This window comes from Microchirus variegatus, assembly GCF_963457635.1.
Source record: "Microchirus variegatus genome assembly, chromosome: 20".
Classification (NCBI taxonomy): domain Eukaryota; kingdom Metazoa; phylum Chordata; class Actinopteri; order Pleuronectiformes; family Soleidae; genus Microchirus; species Microchirus variegatus.
Window position 1 is genome coordinate 3057223 of NC_139821.1, and position 20806 is coordinate 3078028.

Here is a 20806-nt window from a genome sequence, read left to right on the forward strand (position 1 = left end):
AGAGGTATCGTCCCATCCGATATCAAAAAATCTACCGAGTATCTACCGATACCGATATTAGACCGATACAGTTATTACGTCTACTGTACAAACCTGAGTCATTTCAGAGACATCATTCTCCAACTGTGTAATAGTAATACTGACCGATACAGACCGTCACGATACTGCCCGACACCAATACAGACCGACATCGATATAGACCGACATCGATACAGAGCGACACCGATACTGAACGACACAGATACTGACCGACACAGATACTAACCGACACCGATACTGACCGACACCGATACAGACCAACACGATACAGACCAACACCAATACAGATACTGACCGACACCGATACAGACCAACACTGATACGGACCGGCACGATACTGACCGACACCGATACAGACCGACACCGATACAGAGCGATATCGATACTGACCGATACTGACTGACACCGACCGACATGACACTGACCGACATGATACTGACCGATACTGACCGACACTGACCGACATGATACTGACCAACACCGATACAGACCGACACGATACTGACCGACACGATACAGAGTGATACAGATACTGACTGAAACTGATACTGACTGACATGATACAGATACTGACCAACACCAGTACTGACCGATTCAGACGGACACAATACTGATCGACACGATACAGACAGACACCGATACAGATACTGACTGAAACTGATACTGACCAATACTGACCAACACGATACTGACCGACACGATACAGAGTGATACAGATACTGACTGAAACTGATACTGACTGACATGATACAGATACTGACCAACACCAGTACTGACCGATACAGACGGACACGATACAGACCGACACCAATACAGAGCGATACAGATACTGACTGACATGATACAGATACTGACCAACACCAGTACTGACCGATACAGACGGACACAATACTGATCGACACGATACAAACCAACAACAATACAGACAGACACCGATACAGAGTGATACAGATACTGACTGAAACTGATACTGACTGACATGATACAGATACTGACCAACACCAGTACTGACCGATACAGACGGACACAATACTGATCGACACGATACAAACCAACAACAATACAGGCAGACACCGATACAGAGCGATACAGATACTGACTGACATGATACTGATCGATACAGACTAACAATGATACAGATCGACACCAATACTGACCGATACAGATACTGGCCAACGATGATACAGACGGATAGTGACCGATACTGATACCAAATAACACTAATACTGACCGATACTGTTACTTACACCAATACTGACCGGTACAGATACTGACCGACACCGATACCCATCACTGCTGCAGACAGGAAGTAGCTGCTAACAGATGGGACAAACTTAAAGACGTAAAAACCACGCAGATTGGTGGAGGTCATTAGGAATTTCCCCCTCACCAAAAAAAGTGAGTTAAAAACCCAGCTGTGGACAATCAAAACCAGATCTGCTTAGAAAACATCCCATGACAGACCCGTGCGGGGGGGTGGGGGGGTGGGGGGGGGTATGTGGGGGGCGTGGTATCACGTGGTCCAGACAGAGGATTAAAAACAGAGCGCAGCTTTAACAGCAGCAGCAGACGGAGGCAGAGAGAGGACACACACACACACACACACACACACACACACACGCACACACAGACAGTGTTTCACCTGTGGAGCTTCAGCATGGACGCTGCCTACAAGAGGATCAACGGGGACTGTGGTCGTCAACCGGAGGAGGGCAAAGAGGAGCAGGGCACCAGGGTAAAGACTGAAAAAAAAAAAAAAAAAAAAAATCAGTGTACTCATCATCATTTTTGACTTTTTAGCAAGCGTTTCATCACCGCTGCTGTTTTCTTTTGTCCTCGTGTTGTCATTGTACAAAAAAAAAACCGCTGAGTCATTGTGTGCGAACATAAAAGTAGACGATTCCACACAGGAGCAACACAAGAGAGACGGAAAACGCAAAATTTAAAAAAAAAAAGTCGATTTTAACTACTTAAAGTTATAATTTTATTGCAATTTTGTAAATTTAGTCCCCCGTCACGTACCGTTTGGATCTATTTAGCATGAAAAAAAAATTGCAGATTTTTGTAAATTGTTGTTTTCAAACATATTTTACTCTCAAAGTGATTTGAGGTAAAACATAAATATGTCAAAAGTAGATATTCAATGGACAACGTTAGTGAATTATTGCCCCGCGCTAACTTTTCCATTATGTTTTAACTAAATCAACTCATTCAAAATAAAGTTTAAACTCGTGATATTTAGCCCCAAGAGCATCACGTCGTTTTAAAACCGACCTTGCTAGGACCAGTAGTCCTCATGGAGACCAAAACCTGGTCCTAATGAGGCAGAACCTCATTTTTTTAGCAAGTGGTTAAGTTTAGAAAGAAAGAAAAACGCCTCCTGGCAGAAGGTCATCTGGGTTTCATGGTTGTCGTCGTCGTCGTCTTCTCACAGCTGTGATTTAAACACGTGACCTGACCCGATGTGGTCTCCACAAACGCAAACATGAACGTACCTCGCTGGTTCTTCCTCGTGTGTTTGGAGAACCTTATGTGGCCTTCGGTTAGCCTCAAAACGTTGGCTTTTGTTGGTCCATGGTGGTCCAACACGGCGGTGGCTTCCACGGAGCAGAAGTTCAGATTCTAAACGTGGACATCACAGTCGGTATTTATTAGGTCTCTCTTGACTTCTCTTTAACTTTGATATTCTGAAATAGTCGCATCTCCACAAGTATTTGTACCATTTGTGGTTCTATCTGGACCAGGACTCCCTGGAAGACGAGATCTTTGATCTCAATGGGACCTTCACGGCTAAATAAAGGATAAACAAAGATTAGGGTTGTCATCTTCTGTGATGGCGCAGATAAAATCCCATAATGACGCTGATAAAAGTCAACGGGCATCGAGATGAACATCTGGAGCCCAACTAAGGAGCTTTTGCTGGTGTCAGTATTGAGGTTCTAGTATGGTGAAGATGCTGGTGAAGGCCTCAGACGTCCTTAGATGTCTCTAACTCCTGAGGCTGCGCAAACTAACCCACTTAAAAGTGCTTTACGTGTAAAGAAAAAGACGTTGTGGTTTATTTTTTTACCTTAAACGTGTCTTTGTCCACAGAGGAGACGAGGATCCATGTACCTGGAGGAGGAGACCAACAAGTCGGAGGTGTTCTCCTGCATCTTCTCCCTGAAAGAGGAGGTCGGAGCGTTAGCCAAGGCGCTCAGGCTGTTTGAGGTAAACACCTACGTTTTTTTTTCTACACCGCAATGACTCGACCTTCAAGGGTCAGTAGAAGAAAAAATAACGTACGTACGGAATGACATAAGAACGGGTAAACCTGGTCTGGAATGGTCGCAAAACTTCTCTTCCTGGACTAGCAAAAATTACGAGCTGGTTCCTCTCAAAGTTTACAATCAACTCGGAGAAACGCAGGAATGCTAACGATGTTCAGTGGACACTGAAGGGCAGTTCAAAAAGAAAAACGTAATCGAAACAGCATGTTTTTTTTTGCGAGAGCTCAACGAACCCGAGTTATTTCTGTTTTTCTGTGTTAGTTTGTTTGAGCAGGTTTCATAGCGTAAATCGAACATTGTCATCAAATTGAGTTTGATAAAAATGCAATTAAAAATCTGCCATATGAACAAAGTTTGTACAAAATTGATAAAAATGCGATACAAAATCTGCCGTACGACCAAAGTTGGTACAAATTTGATAAAAAATGCGATTGAAAATCTGCCGTATGACAAAAGTTCGTACAAAAATTTATAAAAAATGCGATTAAAAAATTTGCTGTACGACCAAAGTTTGTACAAAATGTATTAAAAAATATGATTAAAAATCTGCCGTATGACCATAGTTCGTACAAATTGGATTTAAAAAAGTGATAAAAAAAATCTGCCGTACGACCAAAGTCTGTACAAATTTGATTTAAAAAATGCGATTGAAAATCTGTCGTACAACCAAAGTTCGTACAAAACTGCTAAAAAATGCAACTGAAAATCTGCTGTATAACCAAAGTTCGTACAAATTTGATTAAAAAAAAGCGATAAAAAAATCTGCCGTACGACCAAAGTTTGTACACATTTGATTTTAAAAATGCGATAAAAAAATCTGCCGTACAAATTTAATAAAAAAAAAAAAATATAAAGCAGATGTCAAATTCGCGTGCTTCACGACATTGCATAAACGTGACACAACGAATCGCAGTTTGTCGCGTTTGTACAGACTTTGGTACAATCGCAAGATTAGTTTTGGTCCTTAAATAATTTAAATAACCATAAGGAAAAGATGCAGAGGCCTGATATCAGAAAAAACGCTCTTTCTTTTCCTACAAAACAAATGTAGTAACAATAATTCTCTGAAGCGTGTGTTATAACCGAGTGAATCGACTTTTCTCGGCGGGGTTCCCCCCCCCCCCCCACATCGAGTTACTGATTAACCTCAAACAAAATAAGCTGCGTGACCCTGAGATTCTATTGTAATTATTGCGTTACGGCATCAGGCTTCGCGCTGTGTTTCATGGTTGTCACAGTCGCGGTGTCCTGTACGTGATTCTCTATCTGCTGATGTTGTTGTCGTGCTGATTATTGACCCCCCGTGAAAACAGAAGGAAACTAAACAAACTGAGCTTATCTGCGATGTTTGTGGGTCGATGCGCCGCCGTCAGTCAGTGGCGGCGCATCACTCACTCATTGACTGGGGAGAGGACGGAGAAAGTAAAAAGTTAAAATGCTAATATTTTTGTAGAAACACTTCATTTTTCTTTGCCCACGATGATTATTTTCCGTCGTAGGTCAAACGAGACATTTTCAAGAATATCGTAATGTAAAAAAAATAACAGATAGGAATGAGAGTTTGGGATCTGAGGGTTTTTGAACCCAATTTGGAGGAAATTGGGTTTAAAAACCAAGTTTTGGCTTCTCAGTGGTGAGATTTCATATCTGGATGGAATTTTGGGGTTTTAGAGCGATGGGTTGGACAAGATAAGCTTTTATAAATGTCCTTTTTCTGTAATTGATTAAAAGTAAGGCAGGAGCTCAACGCAGGTTCTTTTTTGACACTTATTGCTTTGTTTGATTTGCGGAGGTTTTTTCCAGTTTCGACAATCGCCGTACAAACGAATTCGAGCGCGACGTTTTTACGTTTGCTTTAAACGCTATTTAACCTCCGAGCGTAACATTTACAACGTCGCGTCTTGAGCGTACGTACAGTAGCTTCGACGCCGAGAGCGACCGAAGACGATAAAGAGTTTCCCGTAATGCACCACTTTTTAAATCTCACGACATCGCATCGCAATGCTGCTTTTTCTTCATTTTTGACTTGTTTTAAAAAAAACGCAAACATACAACGTAAACCCTGATGACATCATCAAGGTTTTTATTTATTTATCCAAACGTCAGAGACACGAGGGACTGCCCCTTTAGAATGCTACGCTAGCATGATTTGATCCCAAAAATTAGCCAATAATGCTAATTTTTTCAAAATATAAATTATACATTTTTTTTATCAATTACTAAATGATTTTGTTTCATTTTCTTTAATGTGACGTAAAATATTCGTTTTCTTTGACCACGATGACATATTTTTTTCATATTAGCTAAAACGAGACATTTTTAACAACATTGTAAAGTAAAAAAAAATAGACTTTTTTTTTACCAACATTTTTGGACCAAAAACCAACAGATGAGTCAAGAAAAGAAAGAAAACAAGTGAAATGAGTGTGTTTTTAAATCCAAAGTATCAATGCGACTGCACGAAAGGAGAGTTTGATTTTCAACACTTATGTCATGTTGCTTTTCTTGCACTCGTAATTACAAAAAAATGCAGAATCGCGTGCAAAAAAAACCTTTTGGTGCAGAAATGAATTGACAGTGGGGGTGGAGGCGTTGGCAGGCGGAGCGCGGTCGATAAAACAGAACGAACCAGAAGAACAGCAGCAAACATGCAAGTCTTTCCTGAACCTATGAGCTCCCACTTTAACAATCCTCCCTCTGCTCCTCCCCCTCACTCCCTTCATCCTCGCCCCCTCTCTCCTCAGATTTTCATTTCATCACTCTGTTTAGACTTTTGCCAAAGTAGCAAAGAAGATACACAGAAAACACTCAAATCAGCTTAAAACCTTCAAATCTAAGCCTTTTTTTTGGTTGCGTTTCCTTATATTATTTCCAGATTTAGTATTTTTACGCCTCTTCAGAGCTGATATATTTATACTATATGTGTATATATATATATATATATCGGTATATTAAAGTATTTATCGTTATGTCACTTGTAAAAGCTGCAGAACAAAGGAAAAACAAGTGTGCATGTGACACGGCAGCGTGGCGTTCATGTGACGAGTCAGAGTCGACACACACACACACACACACACACACACACACACACACAAACACACACATTCATTTTCCTCGAAACAAAAAGCCTTATCCCGTAACTTCAGCTTTAACCAAATTCCACATATTTGACGCTAAACTCAGTTTAGTCGTTCCTACAGAAGAAATGTGCAGAAATGAGCGTCTGCCGCTTTAAGACCAGGTTTTTGGACTCTGTGAGGACTAACTGGTCCTGACGAGATCACACACACACACACACACACACACACACACACACACACACACACACACACACACACACGGCTCAGGCAGAATGACTTCTACATGCTGCTGGGATCAAGGTTAAAGGTCGAGCTATGTTAAGCTGAACCAGGCCACGATGTCGGGTGGAACGATGCGTTAGATCACAGGCTTGTTTTTCCTGACATACTTCTTTAGGACAGAAAGAAGAATAAACTTTCTATTTTTAGGTTAATTTGCGAGTAAAATGATGATCATATTTATCCACAAAGCTCTACTAACTAACTAACTAAAACCGGACTTAAAAACACGCTAACATGTCAGGACTAACTCACCTGGATTCAAGCTACGACTGCATGTATACTTTAAGTTGGACAAGAGTTAGCCTTAACCCGAAGGCTAACCGGGACGTCAGCAGATCCCACCCCCAGGCTAATAGTGCGTTCCAGTTCCAGTCGGAACCCTGAATTCTCGTCGGACGAACCTCTCAAACCATGACATAGGATTCCAAGATGGCTGCCACTCGTACAAACGCTGTTACTTTCACAATAAATCAGTCTTACACAAAGTACTTATATGTATTCACCCGCGGACTTGTTGCTACGCCGTTTCTGTGTACAATATGATGCGCTAACAATGGCTAACAATAGCTAGCTTGAGAATTCTCGCATGTACACGTTAAGTCGGACCAGACTTCCCAGATCCCACCCACAGGCTAATGGTGCGTTCCAGTTGTAGTCGGAAGTCAGAATTTTCCAGGGTTCCTGTCACAGGATCCCCCCCGAAACTCGGATCCCCAACTAGGATTCCAAGATGGCTGCCACTCGTATCAACAAATCAGTCTTACACACAGTACTGATATATATATCCGCAGACTTGTTGCTACGCTGTTGTTATTCTCAACAATTGCTAACACTAGCTAGCCTGAGATAATGTTTGCCTCCATGATCCCGCCCCTCCCCGACTTTTCAACTTAAACGCGGTCGACTTATAGGCGACGCTGACTCAAAATGGCGTTTGACATGCTAACAACTAGCCACATGCTAACATAAACAAGCTGAAAGGGGGGGGTGTAGTGTAGGCGCACACACTTTAGTGGACAAAACCAAAATAGACGATGATTACTTACGCTCTTTAATAACTTAAATAATTACCAAGAAACCTTAAATATAATTCTAGAGTTTCTTCATCATATGAAAATATTATTTAAGCAAAAATCGGAATTATCGTTTCATGATAACGTTTTAAAGGCGCCAATAAGATCAATAACAAAAAGCATTACATGAATACTGATTGATCACTATATGTACTATATTAAAATGATCAATACTATATATACTATAGTCATTATTGAGTAATTGACTAACATGTTTTATATGAATTGGAAAGTACTTTATGAGAACGATATCCCCAAAATATTCACTTTAGTTTTGTCGAAGAACAAATAAATGAGAAAATACACTTTGAAACTGGCTTGAATTTAAAAAAAAAAATAGGGAAATCATGGATTAAATGGGTTTTTTACTTGATTAAACATCTTGTTTTTATTCCATAAAGTGAGCCAATAGATCATAAAACAGGGGCTTAGTCTGCTGACTAACTACTGCAACTAGGTCGCATCATGAATAGTGAGTCGTTCAGTGTTTACAGTCAAATTCAAACCTGGACTTTGGCTGGAGTCGGTGTCGGGCCTGAGAATTTGCACGACCATATGGCTGTTGAATGGGATCCAGATGCGTCGAGAGGCAACTCCTCTTTCCTGAGCCTATGGGTGACGAGAGAACAACATCCTCCCACTCCCGCCCCCAAAAAACGCCACGTAAATACAAACACATTTTGCCAATAATTACCAGTTGAGGATCACGTTCTCCTGCAACAAAAAATGGAATGTCCGAGAGAGAGAGAGAGAGAGTGGAAACTTCCCAGCCTCGGGGTCTTTTCAGGCTGAAAACAAGACAAATGAACGTGTGATTTATTTCACGTTACGATCAGTGGTGAATGCTGTTACTGTGCACGTACAGGGTTTCGTCCGCCGTGTCCGAGTGAACACAAGGACAGAGGTCAAGGCAGCGCTGACCCGAAGGCCTCGGTCGTCTCCACTCAGTCTGATCACACAACAGCCCCTTCATTTAGTGACCGCACACTGCCCTCTAGTGGCGAAACAAGGGCAGTGCCGAAGTCCTCCTGTGTGATGCTGAACATGTCGCCTTCCTATAAACAATGAACAAGATTGTTTTTTTTAACTTCTGCATTTATGAACATTCGGTCTTAAGTTTCATAAAAACAAAGCAAAAAACAGTGCTGGTGACACTTTAGATTACACTACAGTAACAAACTGGTGATATTATGGTAATGGTTTAATAATAGTGAGGTAATAATGTGACAGTACTAACTGAAGTTGACTCAAATTGTTTCTTCTATGGCAGATTTTTAGAAATCGTTATATTTGTTCACAATTTTCTTGTTTTCCCCTTCATCAAAAAAATAAAATAAATAAAAAATAAATCTGATAGAAATATAACTTATTAATGATAATAAATCATAAAAAATGCTTAACTTCAATATTCACTCTAAACTACATTTTATGTCTATATCTATCCATCCACTAAACGTTAGCTTAAAGTTAGCTAAAACTATTTTATCTATCTATATTAATTATTATTATCTATTAGCTAAAGGTTAGATAAGTTGGCTAAAACAATTGCTATTTTTCTATCAGCTAAAAGTTAGCTTAGTTGGATTAAACAATTGTATCCATCTGCTAAAACTTAGCTTAGTTGGCTCATATAATTGCTATCTATCTATCTATCTATCTATCTATCTATCTATCTATCTATCTATCTATCTATCTATCTATCTATCTATCTATCTATCTATCTATCTATCTATCTATTAACTAAAAGCTAGCTTAACTTGGCTAAAACAATTGTTATCTATTTATTAATGAAAGTTAGCTTAAGCTGGCTAAAAACAATCTATATATCAGCTAAAAGTTAGCTTGGTTGTCTAATCTCCTACAAATTGGCTTAAATTAGCTAAAACAATTTTATCTATACATTTAAACCTATAGTTAGGTATAGGTAGTTTAACCTATTTTAGGTAAAAGTTAGCTTAGTTGCCTAAAACAATTGCCATCTATCAGCTAAAATAATAAGAATTTTCTGTCTTTCCATCTGCTGAAAGTTAGCTAAAACAATTTTAACTTTACATTTTAACCTTTACTATCGAATAGCTAAAAGTTAGGTTAGATGGCTAAAACAATTCTATCCATCCATCTATCAGCTAAAAGTTAGCTTAGTTGGCTAAAACAATTGCTATCTATCAGCTAAAATAATAAGAATTTTCTGTCTTTCCATCTCCTGAAAGTTAGCTAAACCAATTTTAACTATACATTTTAACCTTTATTATCGAATAGCTAAAAGTTAGTCTAGTTGGCTAAAACAACAACTCGCGTCTCACCGATACGTGTCCTCTCGTGTCTTTCGCAGGACAAAGGCATCAACCTGACCCACATTGAGTCTCGTCCGTCTCGCATGAACACCAACGAGTACGAGTTCTTCATCAACGTGGACGCAAACTGCTCGCAGGCCCTGGACGAGGTCATCAACGGCCTGGGGACGCAAATCAGCGGCACCGTGCACGAGCTGACGCGCAACAAAGAGAAGGACACAGGTCAGTAAGTGTGTCTCGTAAAGAGACCAAAACATAAACATAACAATATTATCATGCTAGGTAGCTAGCTAACCTAGCTGTAATGCTAGCCACTAACCAGTGGATAAACTGAGTTGCTTAGTTGTGTAAAACACCTAGAACGTACTGTAAATGCAAGTCTGTCGGGTATAACGTCATTCCCAGTTCAGACTTACGAATTTCCTGCTGTTAATTCACAGTGGAAGCTAATTTTCCCATAAACATTCGTGAAAACCCGAGTTCTTTTTGCAACTAGCGGTGGTTATTCAGTATATTTTTTTTTACTTTCAAACTGGTGTAGAACTAGAACAAGCCTAAAAACATGCCCTTTAATGGCTTTTGTAGCTTTAAATGAGACATAAAAATGCACTTAAAATAGCAAAGGCCACCATTTTGTGCTTCCACAGCGCTACAAACTGGACCTTTATTTACGAGACAAAAGAGTTAAAAAAAAAAAAACTCAAGAATTCAAATCACAATTTTTGGATTTTGCAATAAATAAATATATACGGGAACATTCTGAAAAAAATTAACATATTTGACCTCCGCCTGGAGGTATGTTATCGCCGGAGTTTGTCAGTTTGCCTGTCTGTTAGCAACGTAACCGAAATCGGAAAAGTCACGGACGGATTTGGATGAAATTTTCAGGAAATGTCTGCGATGGGACCAGGAACAACTGATTCAATTTTGGGCGCGATCCATAGACGCTATTCAGAGCTGCCTCGGCGGAGGTCTGCGCTCTCCGAGTGCTTTTCTGGTTTCGTTACGTTTAAATAAAACTGGCTGAAACTGTATTTTTTGCATTTTTAGTAGAAAGCAACTTATTAGTTTGGGACATTCTGACATAAAAGGGCTCAGAAATGAGATTACAAAAAAAAAAACGCTCTGGGGCAGCATTTGTGAAACGAGCACTTCGTCAAGTTGACAAATTTGACAAATTTTGACGTGAACGAGCGACGTCTTTGGTCCTCGGAGACGCGTCGTAGTCCTTGTCGTTTTTTTCCCCAGAATGACATTAGTTTAAGCTGCAGGAAACAGAGGAGCTCTGTGTCTGCAGAGGACGACAGAGGAGGACGCCAAGGTCACGGCGTGCAGAGACAGACAGGCCCACCATGATCCACTGGTCAGGGTCAAGTGGACCACGCCCGCATGTTGTCGTCCTGTTGTGTAGACGGCCTGTTTATGGAGGAGCCTGGCAGGGGCCCACTCCAGTGTGGGCCCTCGGGGCTGGACCACACTGCATAAATGTAGATTAATGACCGGGGGGGGGGGGCCCCAGTGTTTTCCTTCAGGGTCATTAATCCATATAAACTGGACGCAGATGCCAAGTCGCCGCCGTCGCCGCCGTCGTCCTCTGTGCAGCGTCAAAAACGCCACGGCGCTGAAAGGAAACGCCATCATTAATCTGAGTTTAGTTATTTACCGAGTTACGCCAGAGTCGGGCGCTGAATTATGGGTTATTTTAATCACCACTTCATCAGTGTGTGGACACAATGCAGGATTTTAAAGTGGTACATTCCATCTGGACTGATTTGGACGATTTATCGGACATTTATAAAGTGATTTTTTTTTTGCAGCTTTAACTTAAAAACAAAAAAAACGACCTCACGATTATTTAGTTGCAACTAAAATTCTACAAAATCTTAACTAAAATTTTGTTTTTATGAATATTTGGCCTTTTTATACATTTTAAAGGTTAAACAATACAGATAATTTACTCTAAATACATAAATAGCCATGTTAATCATCAAATAATATTATATATTATGCTAATTCAAGTATTTTGGCCTGTTTTGTCCACTAATTATTACATTTGCATAACATTGGCAGCTGCAGATTTTGGTATTTAGTGATAATTTGCATTTTTACTGGAATAAAACTGACTTTTTAGTGAAAATGTGTAATATTTTATGTTTTTTATGTTGCTATTTTTTTGTGAATTTAGATTTTAGACAGATTTGAACAATTTATGCAACTAAAATTTAAAAAAATCAAGACAATCTGTTAAAATATCGTAAGATTTTCCCTTTTCTTTCAGTAAAATGTACTTTTTTTAAATGTATAGATGACCTTTTATATACATTTTAAAGATTAAACAATAAATACATTTACTATAAACAAATAAATAAATACCCACGTTATTCATCAAATAATATTATATATTATGCTAATTCAAGTATTTTGGCCTTGTTTTGTCCACTAATTATTACATTTGCATAAAATTGGCAGGTGTAGATTTTGGTATTTAGTGATAATTTGCATTTTTACTGGAATAAAACTGACTTTTTAGTGAAATTTTTTTTATGTTCCTATTTTATTTGTTTGTGTATTTATATTTTGGATTTTAGACAGATTTGGACGATTTATGCAACAAAAATTAAAAAAAAATCCCATTTTCTTTGAGAAAACTTTACTTTTTTAAATGTATATTTGGCCTTTTTTATACGTTTTAAAGACTAAACAATAAAAACATTGACTAAAAATAAATAAATGTTACATTTACCTAATTGTTACATTTGCATAAAATTGGCAGGTGTAGATTTTGGTATTTGGTGATAATTTGCATTTTTACTGGAATAATTTTATTTATTTTTTTTAACTAAAAACATTGATTATTATTATTATTATTACTGTTGTTTCAGTGCCGTGGTTCCCGAACGACATCCAGGACTTGGACCGCTTCGCAAACCAGATCCTCAGTTACGGTTCTGAACTGGACTCTGATCATCCGGTGAGGACTGACTCACCCTGTGTGTGTGTGTGTGTGTGTGTGTGTGTGTGTGTGTGTGTGTGTGTGTGTGTGTGTGTGTGTGTGTGTGTGTGTGTGTGTGTGTGTGTGTGTGTGTGTGTGTGTGTGTGTGTGTGTGTGTGTGTGTGTGTGTGTGTGTGTGTGTGTGTGTGTGTCACATCCTGCCTCTGCATGTGTGTGTGTGTGTGTGTTTTGTATTTAGGACATTTTCCCCCGTCATGTACTAAACCGGAGACCAAAACCTGGTCCTAATGAGGCAGAACTGTGATAAGGCTGTTCAAACGAGTCCATAAAAGGAGATCTGAGTGAACCTGTGTGTGTGTGTGTGTGTGTGTGTGTGAATGAATGAATACTCATGCCCACGTGTTCTATGAAAGACGAGGCCGTGGTGGAGATGACAGGCCGCACGCGCCGCGCTGCCGTCTTTTCTAATGGAAACGACCCGGACTCGCAAATTGATGTCACTGCTTTCATGGAGGCCCCTGTAATTATAGATAATTGGCCGCGTCTCTCGTCAGCGCCATTGAAGCGTCCGGCGGCTGAAGAACTCTCCACAAAGGAGGAAGAGGAGAGTTGTCCTCATTTCAATATTCATCTGCTGTCTTTTTTATCAGAGAGTGAGGTGCATAATGCTGCCAGAGGCCTCAGCAGAGGATTTCCACTCTTTGATTCAGCTCAGAGTGGGCAGAGAGTGTGTGTGTGTGTGGGGGGTTTCATCATGAGATCTAACGTGTGTGTGTGTGTGTGTGTGTGTGTGTGTGTGTGTGTGTGTGTGTGTGTGTGTGTGTGTGTGTGTGTGTGTGTGTGTGTGTGTGTGTGTGTGTGTGTTCAGGGCTTCACAGACCCAGTGTACAGAGCTCGCAGGAAGGAGTTTGCCGACATCGCCTACAACTACAGACAGTAACTATCCTCGGTGTTTTTATGCGTACATTTACCATAACTGCAGTATATATATATATATATATATATATATATATGTGTGTGTGTATAAATGAATATATATATATTAGGGCTGCAACAATTATTCAATTATTAATAACTATGATTATAAATACATATATATATCGAACTATAACTATTTTATTTTGATTGGGTTACCCTTATATGTACATACAATATAGTGTTTACATAAACATATATACGTACATATGTACTGTATGTACATATATGTATACTGTATGTATATATGTGTATATAAACACATATACATATGCATATGTACCATATGTAAATATATACAGTATATACATATATACACATACATACATACATACATGTGTGTATATACATAAACATCTATTCGTACATATGTACTGTATGTGCATATATATGTATACATGTATTTATATATACTGTATGTGTATATACAATATGTATATATGCATGTATGTATATGTATACATATATACATACATACATATACATATACACATACATAAATACAAATACCCATACATATACATAAACATATATATATGTATAGATATACATATATACACATACATATATATACATTATACATATATACATATATATATACACATATATACATACATACATATATACATACATACATATATACATACATATACATGTACATACATATATATATATACATACATATACATGTACATACATATATATATACATACATATACATGTACATACATATATATATACATACATATACATGTACATACATATATATATACATACATATACATGTACATACATATATATATACATACATATACATGTACATACATATATATATACATACATATACATGTACATACATATACATACATATACATGTACATACATATACATGTACATACATATACATACATATACATGTACATACACACATATATATATATACACATACATATACATATATATATATATATACATACATATACATACATACATATATATATATATACATGCATATACATATACTGTATATTGCTCAAGAAACAGCAGATTCACACCAGTGGAGTCGCCCCCTCATGGCCACTAAAGACAGCACAGGTTTTAGCCTCTTCCACGTTGGCTTTACTTTTCCACAACAAATTTCAAATGAATAAATAAATAAATAAATAAATAACAAAAACAATAACAAAACAACTGCGACACACTAACCTGGTGTGTGTGTGTGTGTGTGTGTGTCAGCGGTCAGCCCGTGCCCACAGTGGAGTACACAGAGGAGGAGAGGGCCACGTGGGGGACGGTGTTCAAGGAGCTGAAGACTCTGTACCCGACCCACGCCTGCCGCGAGCACAACCGGGTCTTCCCCCTGCTGGAGAAATACTGCGGCTACAAGCAGGACAACATCCCGCAGCTGGAGGACGTGTCCCGCTTCCTGCAGTGTGAGTCCGCCGCGTCTCTTGTGAAACTACAAATCCCACTCGCTCGCTCATTTACTCACTCACTCACTCACTCACTCACCTTTTGTCCTCGCAGCGTGCACAGGCTTCCGTCTGCGTCCGGTCGCCGGCCTGCTGTCGTCCCGCGACTTCCTGGCCGGCCTCGCCTTCCGCGTCTTCCATTCCACGCAGTACATCCGTCACAGCTCCAAGCCCACGTACACGCCGGAGCCGTGAGTGTGTCGACGCACAAACGCACGACAACCTGTTAATAAACAATACACAATGTTTGAGTAAGAGTGATTTGTGTGTGTGTGTGTGTGTGTGACGCAGGGACATCTGCCACGAGCTCCTGGGACACGTTCCTCTGTTTGCCGACCCGGGTTTTGCCCAGTTCTCACAGGTAAAACTTTATTTACGTCCTGTTCGGATGTTTTTATTGTGTTAATAAAGCAAAAATTGACCACAAATGTCGTCTTTCTTTCTGGTCAGGAAATCGGACTCGCCTCCCTCGGCGCTCCTGACGAGTACATCGAGAAGTTGGCTACAGTGAGTTCCGCACACAAGAGACCGTTTTTTACGCTAAATTTTACGCCGTGGGCTTTTAACGCTAAGCTTAAAAAAAGTTTAGCGCCCTAAAAGCTCGCTAACGCCGCTAATGTTCCAGACCAGGTCACCGAAAAAAAAAAAAAACACCATTCCTACCGGGCAAAGACGAGTTTAATCCCAAGTTTACGTGGGATTAACGTCTAAACGCGCTAAAAACGACTCTGGGATACTTTTGCCGTTTTTTTTTTTTTTTTACGTAAAAGCGTAAAAAACGTGCTAATTTCTTCGACAGCTGCAAATTCAAAAATTTTCTAATTGTTTCACGACATTCGTCTTCAGGACATTTGTAGTTTGCCGTTAGCGGTGAATGCTTTTCGTAAACCTTTTAAAATTTTACAGCGTTTAATAACTTTTATTTCATCTTACTTGCGTATTTCATTAGCGACTTAAAAGTCAAAAAGGCCGCTCGGTTTTCTTTCGTTTGTTTTTCTTTACCTCTACGATAAAAAAAAAATACAATAAATGTCTTCGTACATAACTAGCCCCTCCCCCCCCCCACACACAAAAAAACGTCTGTATATGCTGTAGTACATATGCCAGGCCTGTATGTGGCGCTGTGAAGCCGCCACAAAGACAGAAGACGTCACGAAGCGTGCGCGCATAAATCCTGACGTCTGACGTTGTTAAGGGCTAGCTTAGAAAGCAGGAGCTATGAATGTTAGCATTTTTCGAAACACCAGTTCCGTGCGGCCAAAATGCTAATATTATGTTAGCGAAAAAGAAAATTGCGAATTCAAAGTCACGCACACGGGGAGTGGCTGTGTTTTTATTTCACCAATTTTAGTTTTCGTTATTTCGTTGGTTTTTTCGTTATTTCGTTAGCTTTCGTTAACTATAATGACGTCGAAACTCTTGTGTTCTCCCTCAGGTTTACTGGTTCACCGTGGAGTTCGGTCTGTGTAAGCAGGGATCCGAGATCAAAGCGTACGGCGCCGGCCTGCTGTCGTCGTTCGGAGAGCTGCAGGTAAAAAGCGAGACGGATTTTTCAGTCCGTGTGTGTTGCACAACGGACGCAGACCGACAGTGGGTCAGTGGTCCACTCTTTCCGGGTTTATTATGTCAGTGGGTGAGAAGCCGCGGAGCGCGAGCGGTTCACTGGGGTAAGAGGAGGAGGACGAACAGCAGCATCCAGGTCACCAAGTTACATCAGGGGAGGATGTGCACTCCGTCACGTAGAGTCATGCCCGCACTTCCTGTACGCTGACGGCGTTGAGAACAGCCATTGAGAAAAAAAAAAAGGTCGGATTAAAATGTCCTGACAGGAAAAAAAACTCACATTAGCCGCTTCAGAAAATGTCTAACATAACAACATTTCAGCTTAAGAATATGTAAACAGCTGGAAACGGCAGTTTTTTTTTTTAAAAACCGCTAGCTCTCCCGCACCAAATTCCATTCAGAAAAAAACATCGATTTTAGCTCGCAGGAACACAGTGGTTCACTTCTTCCTCTTGTGGTCAGTTTGTGTAACACAGGTTAACACAAAAACAAAGGATTTCAAACAATAAAATCACAAGAGCTAGAGGTCCACAAAGAGGCGGGGCTAGAGATCCACAAAGAGGCGGAGCTAGAGGTCCACAAAGAGGCGGAGCTACCGATCCACAAAAAGGCAGAGCTAGAGATCCAGAAAGAGGCGGAGCTAGAGATCCAGAAAGAGGTGGAGCTAGAAATCCATAAAGAGGCGGAGCTAGACGTCCACAAAGAGGCAGAGCTAGAGTTCCACAAAGAGGCGGGGCTAGAGATCCACAAAGAGGCGGAGCTAGAGGTCCACAAAGAGGCAGGGCTAGAGATCCACAAAGAGGCAGGGCTAGAGATCCACAAAGAGGCGGGGCTAGAGATCCACAAAGAGGCGGGGCTAGAGATCCACAAAGAGGCGGGGCTAGAGATCCACAAAGCGGCGGGGCTAGGGAGCTAGAGATCCACAAAGAGGCGGGGCTAGAGATCCACAAAGAGGCAGAGCTAGAGATCCACAAAGAGGCAGAGCTAGAGATCCACAAAGAGGCGGAGCTAGAGATCCACAAAGAGGCGGATCTGGAGATCCACAAAGAGGCGGCGCTAGAGGTCCACAAAGAGGCAGAGCTAGAGATCCACAAAGAGGCAGAGCTAGAGATCCACAAAGAGGCAGAGCTAAGCAGAGAGGCGGTCCCTCTCTGCTCCTGACAATAATAATACCCCCCCAAAATAACAGGGATGCTAACAGCAGCACTGAACACGTATCTGGTCTAAAAACAAAATCGCTAACAGCAGATTTAAATATTTCCCCCTTTTCTTATTTTTCTAGTACTCCTTGACAGACAAGCCCAAGGTCCTGCCCTTTGACCCCGAGAAGACCAGCGTCCAGAAATACCCCATCACAGAGTACCAGCCCATCTACTTTGTGGCCGAGAGCTTTGAGGACGCTAAAGAGAGAGTCCGGTGAGTATTTTCCTTATTTTAACTCCGTAAGCGCCGTAACTTCGTCATCATCATCATCATCATCACACTGCTTTTGTTTTTTGCGTCTGCAGAAAATTTGCAGGAACTATTCCCCGACCGTTCACGGTGCGATACAACCCTTACACCCAGAGCGTGGAAGTGCTGGACAACACCCAGCGGCTCAGGAACCTGGCCGACAGCATCGGCAGTGAGTATCGCGCTAACGTCGAAAACGCGAATTTTTTCCCCAAGGCGCGTTTCACAAAAACAAGTTGTTTTCGGTGTAACTGAATCATTCGAATCACTTAAATTATAAAGAAAATATAGTAAGAAAAATAGAAGAAATAGGACCAGGTAATGAGAGAAGTTTACGAGGCTCATTGAATGCATCTCGCTAGCTGCTAATCTCATTAGCTGAACGTGCTTATATAACCCTGCATTACTTCCACTGATGGCGTTTTCGTAGTTCTATACAGTTCTAGCTAGCTAGCTAGCAACTTGGCTCGACTGTACTCGGTTTTGTTATCAGTCACGAAGTTTTCCATGAGGTCATATTGCGATAAAAGTACCTTGTGATGACTTTACCTGTGTGCAAAAAAACGTCTGTATATTAATTATTTAAAGCGATAAACTGTTAATAAAGTGTATCATTTGTATTATTTTGTGTTTTATTTCAGGTGAAATGGGGAAACTGTGTGAAGCGCTGAGGAAACTGGCGTAAATTTAAAAAAACGTGACGAGTGAACTGAAGACTTTTTCTTTTTTTTTTTTTTAAATAGATAATCGATTATTATTATTAGTCACAACTAATGGCCTCGTATGATTATGCAACATTAGTTATTTGAATAAAAACCAATACGGCATTTACGATGTAATCATACAATGGTGGAAATCATCAGTGTCTCTTTGTGGAACGTGACCTTTGACCTCTCAACTGTTGTATAACCATTATTGAAGTATAAATGTACTCTTCTTCCTCTTTTCTTTCAAAATAAGAGCGTCCTATTTGACGGCATCTTCTCGATGACTTGAATTTTTTTAAATTTTAAAGCATTTTTGAGGGATTTTTTTTTTTTTTTCATTTTGCATAAATTGTTTCAATATTCGTAATAAAGATAAATAAATATATGCTGTTTTCTTTGGACGTCGTGGTTTTTGTCTTCCTTTGTTTTCATGTTAGCATCCTATGATTAAAGTTTATTATAGTTCATAATGATTTATGAGAAGTACTTATATTACACTGTAAAAAAACAACCTTTTACAAACACACAGTATAACGGCTCATTTTCAAATAAAAGTGACAACATTAAAGTGTAAAAAAGGCTGATTTTCAAGTAAAAAAATAGTTCGAAATGTGCTAAGTCAAAGTAATAAAAGTACACTCTAAAAAACACGGTTTTACAAAAGTAATTATATTAAAGTAAAAGTAAAGTCCAAGATACTTGTAAGAGGCATGGACAGTGGCAGTTTGACATCAATATGTCGGATATTTGTCAAGTTATCGCGTTGACAAGGTTGAAAAGTGCCGATTTTTGGCTATTTTTCAAGATTCAAGTGCAGCTGTGACCTTAAAAAGTAGGTCAAGGTCACCCATCTTCCAACTTTTCCAAGATACTTGTAAGAGGCATGGACAGTGCCAGTTTGACGTCAATATGTCGAATATTTGTCAAGTTATCGTGTTGACAAGCTTGAAAATTGCCGGTTTTGGCTATTTTCAAGTTACAAGTGCAGCTGTGACCTTGGAAAGTAGGTCAAGGTCACCCATCTTCGAATTTGTTCAAGATACTTGTAAGAGGCCTCCACAGTGCCAGTTTGGCAGCAATACAATAAATATTTGTCAAGTTATCGCGTTGACAAGGTTGAAAAGTGCCGTTTGTTGGCTATTTTCCAAGTTTCAAATGCAGCTGTGACCTTGAAAAGTAGGTCAAGGTCACCCATCTTCGAACTTTTCCAAGATACTTGTAAGAGGCATGGACAGTGCCAGTTTGACATCAATATGTCGGATATTTGTCAAGTTATCGCGTTGACAAGGTTGAAAAGTGCCGATTTTTGGCTATTTTCCAAGTTTCAAGTGCAGCTGTGACCTTGAAAAGTAGGTCAAGGTCACCCATCTTCGAACTTGTCCAAGATACTTGTAAGAGGCATGGACAGTGTCAGTTTGGCAGCAATACAATAAATATTTGTCAAGTTATCGCGTTGACAAGGTTGAAAAGTGCCGATTTTTGGCTATTTTCCAAGTTTCAAGTGCAGCTGTGACCTTGAAAAGTAGGTCAAGGTCACCCATCTTCGAACTTGTCCAAGATACTTGTAAGAGGCATGGACAGTGTCAGTTTGGCAGCAATACAATAAATATTTGTCAAGTTATCGCGTTGACAAGGTTGAAAAGTGCC

At 39.9% G+C, this 20806-nt stretch overlaps 1 protein-coding gene across 1 annotated transcript; it reads left to right on the forward strand.

Annotated features, from left to right (window-relative positions):
* Nucleotides 1-1696: 1696 nt before the first annotated feature.
* On the forward strand, nucleotides 1697-19224 carry pah (phenylalanine hydroxylase; the record flags this gene model as incomplete). The annotated part of the gene is made up of 13 exons (XM_083906651.1): nucleotides 1697-1774; nucleotides 3133-3249; nucleotides 10076-10259; nucleotides 12920-13008; nucleotides 13859-13926; nucleotides 15202-15398; nucleotides 15493-15628; nucleotides 15729-15798; nucleotides 15888-15944; nucleotides 16873-16968; nucleotides 18283-18416; nucleotides 18509-18624; nucleotides 19094-19224. 13 exons carry the CDS (start codon nucleotides 1697-1699, stop codon nucleotides 19135-19137), a joined length of 1386 nt encoding a protein of 461 aa, XP_083762777.1. The 3' UTR covers nucleotides 19138-19224.
* Nucleotides 19225-20806: the final 1582 nt, after the last annotated feature.